The sequence below is a fragment of the Equus przewalskii genome, chromosome 6 (genome assembly GCF_037783145.1).
Source record: "Equus przewalskii isolate Varuska chromosome 6, EquPr2, whole genome shotgun sequence".
Taxonomy (NCBI): Eukaryota; Metazoa; Chordata; class Mammalia; order Perissodactyla; family Equidae; genus Equus; species Equus przewalskii.
In genome coordinates, this window is record NC_091836.1 from 3,949,939 (window position 1) to 3,961,325 (window position 11,387).

General features: G+C 66.4%; 3 protein-coding genes across 43 annotated transcripts; 2 read left to right on the forward strand and 1 right to left on the reverse strand.

The window, feature by feature from the left end:
- Positions 1-1,521: 1,521 nt before the first annotated feature.
- Positions 1,522-3,882, reverse strand: MICOS13 (mitochondrial contact site and cristae organizing system subunit 13). The gene is made up of 4 exons (XM_070624798.1): positions 3,205-3,882; positions 2,373-2,550; positions 2,138-2,189; positions 1,522-1,746 (listed from the first exon to the last, which is right to left on the reverse strand). The coding sequence occupies exons 1-4, from the start codon at positions 3,231-3,233 to the stop codon at positions 1,649-1,651; spliced, it is 357 nt and encodes a 118-aa protein (XP_070480899.1). The 5' UTR covers positions 3,234-3,882; the 3' UTR covers positions 1,522-1,648.
- HSD11B1L (hydroxysteroid 11-beta dehydrogenase 1 like) lies at positions 3,757-9,250 on the forward strand. 41 transcript variants are annotated; one of them, XM_070624789.1, is made up of 9 exons: positions 3,906-4,033; positions 4,154-5,606; positions 5,724-5,841; positions 5,929-6,059; positions 6,704-6,815; positions 7,187-7,278; positions 8,051-8,120; positions 8,244-8,409; positions 8,505-9,250. In XM_070624789.1, exons 3-9 carry the CDS (start codon positions 5,769-5,771, stop codon positions 8,701-8,703), a joined length of 843 nt encoding a protein of 280 aa, XP_070480890.1. In that variant the 5' UTR covers positions 3,906-4,033; positions 4,154-5,606; positions 5,724-5,768; the 3' UTR covers positions 8,704-9,250. The 41 variants fall into 41 exon arrangements, with proteins under 41 accessions (XP_070480886.1, XP_070480889.1, XP_070480866.1 ...); XM_070624762.1 differs by having other exon boundaries at positions 5,756-5,841; positions 7,939-8,120; XM_070624783.1 differs by having other exon boundaries at positions 5,756-5,841; positions 8,027-8,120.
- Positions 9,251-9,574: 324 nt separating this feature from the next.
- RPL36 (ribosomal protein L36) lies at positions 9,575-11,352 on the forward strand. The gene is made up of 5 exons (XM_070624799.1): positions 9,575-9,723; positions 10,103-10,479; positions 10,657-10,751; positions 11,011-11,145; positions 11,226-11,352. The coding sequence occupies exons 3-5, from the start codon at positions 10,659-10,661 to the stop codon at positions 11,313-11,315; spliced, it is 318 nt and encodes a 105-aa protein (XP_070480900.1). The 5' UTR covers positions 9,575-9,723; positions 10,103-10,479; positions 10,657-10,658; the 3' UTR covers positions 11,316-11,352.
- The last annotated feature ends 35 nt before the right edge of the window (positions 11,353-11,387 follow it).

Sequence of the window (11,387 nt, forward strand, 5' to 3'; positions counted from 1 at the left end):
TGGGGCTGCAGGACAAGGCCGGCCGCCTGGAGCCGAGGGGCCAGAGGGCCGGGCACAGCCCGGGGTGGTGCCTCGCTGGCCTACAATGGCCACCGTCCCCTCCTTTTGCTCCGCTGGGAGCTCACAGGGCACAGCCGGTTGCCCTCGCACGCCTCCCCCTCTGTTAGATGGTGACAGGAAGAGGGCGTGAGGCCCAGCCCCAGCTTCCCAGCCGGAGTCCCGACCCCTCCTGTGTTCCAAGGCCCGGGACGGGGTCCGCGGGGGCGCGGCGCTTGGGCTTGGCAGTCTGTGCCCAGGAGGGTTTCAGCCAGCCCTCCCCGGACTCCAGGCGCACAGAATGGCCTTTGAGCCCGGCCCTGTGAGTGTCCCCATCTGTAAAATGGGCCCGTGATCCGCCTCCCTCGGGGGCTGCCGGAAGGGCTGCGGGATGGAGAGGCCGGCTGGGTCATCCTGCGGCTCGCCAGGCCCTGGGCCAGCTTCCGCCTGCGCAGCCCCGAGGATCAGGGGCGCTCCCGGGCCCGGCCCACTGCGCCCTAGATCTGCTCCCACCCCCGCGGGGGTCCGGCCAGGACAGGGGCCACACTGGACAGGGGAGACCCACCAGAGACCGTTCCTGAAGAGCAGAGTGGCGCCCAGGCCAGGCGGCCCATCCTCAGCTCCCGCTGTCCCCACGCCTCCCTCGGGCTGGACGGATGGACGCAAGCCGGCCTCTCCTCCCAGGAGAGCCCAGGAAACACTGGCCTCTGGTCTCCGTTTCCCTTGTGTGTGACACCCACCACCCACTCCTGGCTCGGGGGCTAAACCCACCGACATAAAGCCCAGAGCTCTCAGGAATGGAGGACCCCGCGCCAGCTCAGGGCCCATGACCTGTGCCTGCTGCCTGCTGTCGGGGCTGCATCCCGAGCCGGCCTCTGGCTCCCCCCAAGCCCCCCTCCTACCCCGTCTGCCTGGGGCACAGGTCCCACCACCGGGGACCCCCTCTGTTGCTCGGTGCCGGGGGCCTGGGGGGAGCATCTTGAGGGCCCACCCCCCAGAGCTCCAGCCCAACGCGGGAGACACACTCAGGTCCCCGGGCAGCTGAGCCAGTGTGGGGCGGGGGGTCAGGGGACATCTGGGAGGGCTGGGGACCCCAGCTAGTGGGGAGAGGGTGGAGCAAGAGTGGACAACAGACGAGGGAAGGCCAGGACCATGGAGACACGGGCAGATCTGTGAGCCGAGCAGGCCGGAGAATCACTGCACGCAGGGCTCCCGGCCGTGTAGACGGCAAAGGAGCCACGAATCCTGCGCACTCCACCGAGCCCCCCACTCCCAGACGGCCCCACCCTCGGCTCAGCCCCCCACGAACTGAGACCCCCAACCCTGGCCCCGAGCACTGTCCACGGAGCACGGGGCCAACCGTGTGCTCCCACCCCCATGCCAGGGGTGAACCCGAGGAGCCCCCAGAGCCAGAAGCCCAGGCCCCTGTGCCCCGGGCGCCGGCCCGGCCTCCCCAGACCCCGCGGGGCCAGCACACGGTGGAGAAACACTTCCCAAGTCCTTTATTGGGCCGGCAAGGCCGGGAGCTGCCCTCGGAGTGGGGTCCCCGTCTGGAGTCCCCAGGTCGGTCCCTGCCCCTGTTCCCGACAGGGACAGGCAGCTCCTCTGCCAGCTACTTGATGCGCTCCTTCAGGTACTGCCAGCCCTCCTTCGAGTACTCGCAGGCCTTGGAGGGAGCCACCGACAGAGCCGACATCACCGTCATGATGCCTGTGGGCGGGGAGGGAGGGAGGCCCCGCACCTTCAGCCCACGGGGTTGGGCCAGCCCCGGGGGACACCCTAGCCCTGCAAGACTCTTAGAGGCGCCACTGCCAGCTCCGTCCATTCGACACGGGGAAACTGAGGCAGAGGAGGGGCAGAGCCTCGCCTGGTCTGAGGTCACAGCATGCGCTGCGATGGGGCCCCAGCCCACAAAGGAGGCTCCGTCTTGCTCCCACCGCCCTCGACTCTCCAGCCCAGCGCCTCTTTCAGATCCGGGGGGGGTGGGGGGGGCGCACAGAGCAGAAAGGGGAGGGTAGAAAGGTACGGCCCGGAAGCAGGGTGGGGGTGCTAGACGGGGGTGTCTGGGGCCCCCCCAGGCAGAGGGACTCCCCAGGCCTACCTGAATTCCAGGAGTCGCGGAGATGAAAGTTAAACTTGGGGGGCGCTGGGAGCTGGGAAGAGAGGGGGGGAAGGGGCTGGTGAAGGGAAGCCCGTCCCCACCCTCGCCACCCCGGAGGCAGGCAGAGCAGCACACGCCCCCATTCAGGGGACACCAAGCAGGGCCGGAGGGGCCACCCCAGAGCTGGCACCCCCACCTCCCGCCAAGCCTGGGCAGCGCTCGGATCGCCGGGTACCTGGGGAACCTTCAGGCCGGTCTGGTCGCACACGTACTGGCTGAAGCCGTACACGGCGGGGGGCACCACCTCCTCGGCCTTCTGCAGGACCGCCTGCGTCTTCTCGCTGGGCCCCAGCAGCTCCTGGTCGTACACCAGGTACACGGCCACCCCGGCCACGCTGCCCTTGAGGAGGAACCTGCGGGCGGGGAGAGGGCGGCGGCAGCTCAGCGGACACGGCGGCCACCATCGGGGGTGCGGGGGGGCGAGGAGTCGGGCGCCCTGGGGACGAGGCGGCGAGTAGGGGAAGCACAGGGCACCCGGGGGGCCCGGAGGCGTGTCTGACCTACTATGCACGGCCCTCAACTGACAGCGTGCAGAACACGGGGCTGGTCACCCCATTTAACCGGAAACTGAGGGACAGGGCGGCACTCATGATCCCGCAGGGAGCAGGGGACAGGGAAGACTTCAGACCCATGACATTCTGCCTTCCAGCCCCCGGAGGGACGTCCCCCGGGAAAGCTGGGGGGTTTCTACGTGGCCCTGGTCGCATCCTACACTCACACACGCGCTCTGCGCGCGCAGGAACCTCCCAATAAATGCGCGCGCACCCCCATTTCACAGAGCAGGCCACTGAGGCTCGGAGGGGTCTCGGATAGAGTCGGGGGACAAGGGCTCGCTAGGAAGCGACCTCGGGAAGACCCTCCCCACCTGAACCTCAGATTCCCCATTTGGGCCATGGGGACCAGACCCTACGGGAATCGAAGAGCAGGTCGGGAGCAAACCGGAAGGGGCGTCCCCGAGGGAGTGGACTTTCTCGGCGGCTCGGGGCCCGCTCGGCGACCCCACGCACCTCATCAGCGACCACACTCGGGGCACCATGGTCACTCGGCTCGGCACGCAAGGACACTGGACTCGCCCGCCGCTTCCGGTTGCGGCGCCGCAGAGGCCTCTGGGAGGCGTAGTCGCCCTTGTCAACCGCAAAGACCTCTGGGAGTCGGAGTCTCGTGGCTGCTCCGAGACCCCAGGAAGGGTTGCGGCCCCACCGCGAAAGGACTCTGGGAAGCGTAATCTTCACGGCCCGGGCGCTGCAAAGGTGTCTGGGAAATGCAGTCCGCGGCGCCTCTTGAAGCGCCCGCCGTCTAGCCTAGCCGCCGAGGCTCCTGGGAAATGTAGTCCGACGCGGCCCTGGGGACGTGAGGGGAGAGAGGAATCTGGTGTCTGGAGTGAGGCCTAAGGGTGACCCAAGAAGATGTCGGAGCCCGGGAGGTCCACCCGCGCCCGCGCGGGGGACTAAGCGACCGGGCCTAGGGAGACAGTGCGAAGAAGCCGGTTGTCACGGCAACGCGGGAGCGGAATTGTGCGAGGGGGCGGGGCCTGAACCACGTGATCGGGCTCGGTGGGTGGGGCTTCCTCCCGGGGGCGGGGCCAAAGCCTCTGTTTGGTGGGGAGAGCTAGGCGGGAGGCTGTTGCCCGGCAACGCCTGGGCGCTGAGTGCCGCGGTCTGGCCCCGCCCCCCCGTGGAGGGCTCGGCGTCACGTGATTCAGGCCCTAGGGGAGGGGGCGCGGTCGGGGGCCAGACCGGAAGCGGCCGTGGAGGGAGGCCGTAGGGGCGCGCACTTGGCTCGCAGGCCGAGACCCCCAGCCCCGCTGGACGGCGGGAGAAACTGAGGCCCGAGTGGGTGAGTGTGCGGTTGGGTCGCACGCCCCGTTTGTCCAGAGGGGAAACTGAGGCCCGGCGAGGTCAGGGGACTGGTGGGTTCTGCGAGGATCTGGTTTCCCCCGTTCCTTCCCCATCGCAGCCCGACTGCTCCACCCATCCACCCGTCCATCCGTCCGTCCGTCCGTCCGTCCGTCCGTCCGTCCATCCGTCCATCCGTCCATCCGTCCATCCATCCATCCATCCGTCCGTCCATCCGTCCGTCCGTCCATCCATCTATCCATTCATCCACCCACCCATCCACCTATCCGACCCCTGCGAAGCTGCTGGGTCAGGGCGGGGGTGGGAGACGGCTTGAGCGGAGGGCCTTCCCGGGCTTTCCCTGGAAGTGAGGAGAGATGGGAGCGCGATCCCCGGTGAAGGGACGGCTGGCTGGCTGGGGAAGGCGAGCAGTTCACTTTCCTGAGAACTGAAAGATTCATAGACAGGAGTCGGGGAAGACACAGAGGGACAGAGGGACAGGGACCGGAGCCAGGGGGCCTTGCGGGCCGGGGTGAGGCGCTTGGTCTCCATCGGGGGCAGTGGGGAGCCTGGAAGGGGCTGGAGCAGAGACGGGCGCGCCAGGCTTCTTTTCATAAGATCATTTGGAGGAGAGGGTGGGAGGGAAAGAATGGGAAGATGCGGGAGCCAGGGAAGTCCCCCTGTTTGCCCCACCTAGAAACCCCAAGATGTGATCGGCCTGTGCCCTTTGTAGGGGAGATCCTTGACCCCCCGAACTTTCAGCACCTGACCTGTTTCTCTTTTGCCCTCTCCCTGGAGCAAGTAAACCCGCCCCCACAGCTGAAGTCACATCTTAACTCTGATGACATGGGCCCCCTGTCCCTACCCCAGCCCGGAGTGTCCTTCAGAGGGTCTCCAGACAGAGTCGCCTTTCTGGGCTCTCCCGGGGGTCACCTCCCCCATTCCTCATATCTGTCTGTGTCCATCTACTATCTGTTGAGCACGACTGCGTGTCCAGCACAGTTTGGGGCGCTGGAGACCTAACAGTGAAGAAAACAGGATTCCATGTCCTTGCTGCCCTCGTGGGGCTGCCAATCTAGGCGGAGACGGGGACAGTGAACAGGAGACCACTCATCAAGATGATTTCAGGTGATGATGAGTGCTGAGAAGGAGATGACAGTTCTAGAGGTAAGGGAGAGAGGGGGTCCAGGAAAGGAGGTGCTTTAGAAAAGCAGGCCAGGGAAGCGCCCTCGGAGCAGGTCATGTTTGTGCTGAAACTTTAAGGAAGTGAGAGAGCTGGCTATTGGGCTGTATTTCGGAAGAGCATTCCTGGCAAAGGGAACAGCCAGTGCAAAGGCCCTGAGGCAGATGGTGACTGGCTGCTTCTGAGGAACAACGAAGAGGCTGGTGTGGCAGAAAGCAGAGTCAGCAAGAGGGGCTGGCCCGTGCAGGGCCTCCGTGGCCACCTGGGAGTCTGGCTTTTGTCTGAAATGAAACAAGGAGGATTTTCAGCGAGGGGAGGCGAGATGTGATTGGGTTGCTGCACGGAGGGAGAAAGCCCTAGAAGACAGGAGGGGATTGGCACAGTGGTTCAGGTGAGCTATACGGTGACCTGGACTGGGTGGTGGCTGGGGAGATGGAGAAGAGGAGGCAGGGCCAGGGCCAGGGGCATCCTCATGGAAGTTGGGGAGACGGGGGTGCCTGTGGGCCAGGCCCGTGCGGGCCACCCTCTCTCCCGCTGCAGACCCGGGAGGGCCATGAGGGTGCTGCTCCTCACTGGGCTGGGAGCCCTCTTCTTCGCCTATTATTGGGATGACAACTTCAACCCAGGTGAGTGCCTGGCCCGGGGGGGCGGGGGGGATCGGGCTGGGGCTGTCCTGTCCCCCCTGGAGGCTGACCACCTCTGCTCGCTGCCAGCTAGCCTCCAGGGAGCCCGGGTGCTGCTGACTGGGGCCAGTGCAGGCGTCGGCGAGGAGCTGGCCTACCACTACGCGCGCCTGGGCTCCCACCTCGTGCTCACAGCCCACACCGAGGCCCTCCTGCAGAAGGTGAGACTCCCCATTTCGAGTTTAAAGGTGGGAGTGGGAGTGGGGTGGAAAACGGGGCCTGGGTTTGAATCTCGACAAGGATTCAGGCTTCCTGTGTGACCTTGGGCAAGTCGCTTAACCTCTCTGAGCCTTAGTTTCCTCATTTGCAAAGCAGAGACAGTAAAAGTACCTTCTCGTGGGTTATGGTGTTGGGTTGATGCAGTAAGATAGTGAGTATAAAGGAGGGACTGTTCCTCAGTAAACGAGGGTATTGATAGTGTCGAGCCTTTGTCGAGAGCCGGGGTTCTCAAACTCAAAAGCAGGGTGGGTACAGATTTCTTAGCAACAGCCCATTGATGCTCCAAGGGAATGTACAGCTCTTGGGGACAAACTTTCCACAATTTCAAGAGAGGCCAGAAATCCCGAGATTTATTTGAAAATCTCCTGAGTTTTAAATCTTGGTGATTGAGCAAATAAAATGCCCCCTATTCTGGCCCGCAGGCTGCCGGTTTGCGACCCCAGTGGTAAAGCTTTGGGAATGAGGCGGAATGGACCCCAAGGCCTAGAGTAGGGGAGGGGGCTTCGGGCTGGGGGCCCCCACGGGCCGGCGAGGTGGGGGGGGCCGGCCGGGATGGAGGGCCCACGGGCAGCTCTGGCCCTCCCAGGTGGTAGGGAACTGCCGGAAGCTGGGTGCCCCCAAGATCTTCTATATCGCTGCGGACATGGCCTCCCCTGAGGTGCCCGAGCGCGTGGTGCAGTTTGCGCTGGACAAGCTGGGTGAGGGGCGGGCCCTGGAATCCGGGACCTTGGCCGAGGCCTTGGGGGCAGGACCCGAATTGGGGTGGGGGTGTGGTCGTAACAGATGTCTGAGGGCGGAGATTTATGGGGCCCAGGGGCGTGGCTAGGGGTGGAGCCTCATTGCATCCCGGGGTCGGAACCCTGGACCAGGCCTCATGGGATCAGGGACCAAGCCTGGCAGGATCCAGGAGTAGGGCGGGGTCTCTTTGATCTTAGGCGCAGCTCCCTGGGTTAATACTCTAGCCAGAGCTTTGCTAGTTCAAGGGGGCGGGGCTACGGGCGGAGTCTCAGCCGTCCCAGGGGCGGAGCCTCAAGGACTACCTTGGGGCTGACGGACCTCTCCCGGCCAGGCGGGCTGGACTACCTCGTGCTGAACCACCTCGGCGCCGCCCCAGCAGGCACACGAGCCCGCAGCGCGCAGGCCACGCGCTGGCTCCTGCAGGTGCTCCGCCCATCCGCGCCCAGGCCCCGCCCCCTCCCGGCCCTGGCTCCGCCCTCCCGAGGCAGGCTCTGTTCGGCCTATCCACGGGCCCCGCCCCTCAGCGTCCAGGCTCCGCCCCCTCCCGGCCCTGGCTCCGCCCTCCCGAGGCAGGGTCTGTTCGGCCTATCCCCGGGCCCCGCCCCTCCGCGTCCAGGCTCCGCCCCTCCCGGCCCTGGCTCCGCCCTCCTGGGCCAGGCTCCATCCCGCCTATCCCCAGGCCCCGCCCCTCCGGGTTCTAGGCTCCGCCCTCTCCTGACCCTGGCTCCGCCCTCCTGGGCCAGGCTCCATCCCGCCTATCCCCAGGCCCCGCCCCTCCGGGTTCTAGGCTCCGCCCTCTCCTGACCCTGGCTCCGCCCTCCTGGGCCAGGCTCCATTCCGCCTACCCCCAGGCCCCGCCCCCTGGTTCTAGGCCCCGCCCTCCCAGGCCGGCGCTCCAGCTCCCCTGTCCTGAACTCCACCCTCTCGGCCATCCCTACCTTGGGTCCTGGCCCTCCCGGGCCCCGGTCCTTCCGGTTCTAGGCTCCCGGACCTCTCAGCCTTGGCTCCACCCTGGGGCCAGCAGTCCAGCTCTTCCATCCAGGACCCCGCCCCAGCCCTCGAGCCCCTCTTGTCCCTACCCAGGCCCCGCCCCAAGGTTCTAGGCTCCGCCCCCTGCCTCTTTCCGTCTTGGGTTCCTCCTGGGCCGGTGACTGGCAGTCGCCATGTCCAGGTGAACTTCCTGAGTTACGTGCAGCTGACTTCGTTGGCGCTGCCCAGCCTGACGGACAGCAAGGGCTCCCTGGTGGTGGTGTCCTCGCTGCTCGGTGCGTGCACGCTGGGCGGGGCGTGGGGAGGCTCACGCTGGTGAGCCAGGAGGGGCCAGGAGGGCTTCTTGGAGGAGGGGGAGCCGCGTGTGGCCGCTCAGCCACGCCCTCCCGTGCCCCCAGGCCGCGTGCCCACGTCCTTCTCCAGCCCCTACTCGGCGGCCAAGTTCGCGCTGGACGGCTTCTTCGGCTCCCTGCGGCGGGAGCTGGACGTGCAGGACGTGAACGTGGCCATCACCATGTGCGTCCTAGGCCTCCGGGACCGCGCCTCTGCCGCCGAGGGAGTCAGGTGAGGCCTGGGCCGTGAGCCGGGGCCGCGCAGGGGGCTGTGGGGGGGCCCGCCCAGCCCCAGCCGCAGTCCCCACCGCGCCCTCCCGTCCCCAGGGGCGTCACGAGGGCCAAGGCGGCCCCGGGGCCCAAGGCGGCCCTGGCCGTGATCCGCGGGGGCGCCACGCGCGCCTCGGGCGTCTTCTACCCGTGGCGCTTCCACCTGCTCTGCCTGCTCCGGGGATGGCTGCCGCGCCCCGGGGCCTGGTTCATCCGCCAGGAGCTCAACGTCACGGCCGCCGCCGCTGCTGCCTGAGCTCCTGGAGGGGGCGCCCCTTCATCTTCCCAGAGAAACACCCTCCATCCAACCGTCCGGGAGCCGGGACACTTCCTAGAGGGTGGCCACGGCCCAAGATAGTCCTCGAGACAGAAGAGGAAAACCGAGAGAAACTTCCAGCACCTGGAAACAGTCCGCTGTGTGCCAGACCCCTCGTCAGGGACTGGGGAGGCATTGCCTCCGTCTTCTCCGCGGTCATCGATGATGTGACTGCTGCTTCCATTGTACAGATGTGAAAACTGAGGCTCAGAGAGGCGATGTGCCTGGCCCCAGGGCCCTGGCCACGTCAAACAGGTCACACCGCCGCTGAGCCACCCTGGGAACTCTCTCCACCTCCCACCTGGAACCACTGCATCCCTGATTTGCTCTTTCCACTCCCTCAGCGTCGGAGCACCCCCAACCCTGGTACCCAGCAAGGGAGGGCCTCCACGCTGTCCACTGCTGGTGGGGCCTGGGGGGCGGGGAAGAACGTGTCTGGGCTGGACCCAGCGTCCCGTTTCATAATGAAACTCCTTCTTCCCTTGCACATCCGTTGTTCCAGTTGCGTGGTCCTTCCAATTGGCTGGCGGCAGGCGGGCAAAGAGGGGTGGGTGTGTGCCACGGGACCAGCATTCGCAGCCCCATTTCACGGGTGGGGAAACGGAGGCCGACAGGGAGGCGCACCTCACCCAGGAAGTCAGGGACGGAAGGAAGGGTACAGATTGTGGCCCAAAGGCGTTATTTCCAGCACGCAGTCCATGCTTTGTGCACTAATAATGATAACGCGCATCAGGCACCACGCCCTTGACGTTCGTGATCTGGGGCATCTTCACAGCTGGACGTCGGTGCTACCATTGTTCCCATTTTACAGACGCGGGAACGACACTTTGGGGGAGGGAGTCAATGGCTGAAGCTGGGATTGTGACACCAGCCTGTCCCTGTTTAAGGCCAACGGTGGGCTGCATCAGCACATCGCTGACATTTACAGTGATGAATTGAAAATTTCCCTTCCCTAAAATGGTAAGCCAGCGCGCTGCTTGCAGAAAGGAACTGTAAAGATAAAACCTGTAGAATGAATGCAGTGCTAGAAAGTGCTAGCTGCTGTTGGCTGCCCAAAGCTCTAAGATTAGCAGATCTTCGAAGGGCTAACCCCAAACAGATCAGCCCCAAAGCAGGATTGGAAGAGAAAAAACAGAAAAAAAAAAAATGTGTTCGCACCACGCCTCCCATCCCCGCGCCGCCTAAAATTACAGCAAGTGAAACCAACTGCCACCAGGGGGCACTATGCCACGTCGCCATCCTCAGCCCCAGCCCAGAGCTCGATCTTATAATGATACCACGACGCCCGCGGATGGGAGCTCGCTTTGGCGCCAGGTACCATTGTATTTTGTTCACGCAGCTTGCAGTAGGTAGTATGACTGTCCTCATTCTGTAAACGGGGAGATTTGGGTCCTGGCAGCTGAAGCCGCTGGTGCAGGTGACCCAGCCCGCGGCGGAGGGACGGTTCCAACTCAACCCCCCGGCAGAAGGAGGTGCCCAAGCCGCAGCCACGCCCACCGGGTCCGACTCCCAGTGCGGCCCGCTGCGGAAGACGCGCATGCGCGAGGGGCCGGGGTGTGCATGCGCAGGAAGACGGGAGGGACTCCTCCGACCGCCAGGGGGCGCGCACGCCGCCCCTGCCTCTCTGGCCCGCTCCGCCGGCGGAGGATAGATATCCCAGAGTCCCGCGCGGCGCTGGCCCTTCCTTCCGCCGTGGCCGCCATTGGAGAGCAGCAGGTTAGCAGCGCTCTGTGCCGGTGGCATCCGCCGCCATCTGAAGCCCGGGGCTCTCTCGCGCGGCTCGGGGGGTGGCTGGGTGTCGCGGGAGGGCCCGGGGGAGCCGGGGCGGGGGGCTCCGGGTGGCGGGGCCCGAGCCGGGACTCACCGCCACCCCGTTTCCGCCGCCACCGGCAGCCATGGCCCTGCGCTACCCGATGGCCGTGGGCCTCAACAAGGGCCATAAGGTGACCAAGAACGTGAGCAAGCCGAGGCACAGCCGCCGCCGCGGGGTGAGTGCCGGGGCCGCGGCGGGAGGGCGGGCTGCGGGGCCCGCGGAGCGGGGATGGAGACCCCGGTGCCTCCTGTCCGCGCCGCTGGGACGGAGGCTGGGACAGGAGGAGCGGGGCTGGGCCGGGTTTTGATGTACGAGTAGGAGTCCGCCCAGCGGAGGAGGAGCGGGCCCAGGAGGGTGGCTGCTGCGTGGCGCCGGCGGCCCCGCGGGCAGGGGCGCGGGCTCGGGGAGCGGCCGGCTGACGCGCGTCTCCGCAGCGCCTGACCAAGCACACCAAGTTCGTGCGCGACATGATCCGCGAGGTGTGCGGCTTCGCCCCGTACGAGCGGCGCGCCATGGAGCTGCTCAAGGTGTCGAAGGACAAGCGCGCGCTCAAGTTCATCAAGAAGCGGGTAGGGCGGCCGGGCCGGGGGGCGGGGGTCACCGGGGGGGCCCGGGCCCGGGCGGCCGCTCACGCCGCGCTCGCCGGCAGGTGGGGACGCACATCCGCGCGAAGAGGAAGCGGGAGGAGCTGAGCAACGTGCTGGCGGCCATGCGCAAGGCGGCGGCCAAGAAGGACTGAGCCCCGTCCCCCCACAGCAATAAAAGGCTTCGCGGAACGCGCCGTGTCGTGTTGTGTCGGGACAGGGGGGCT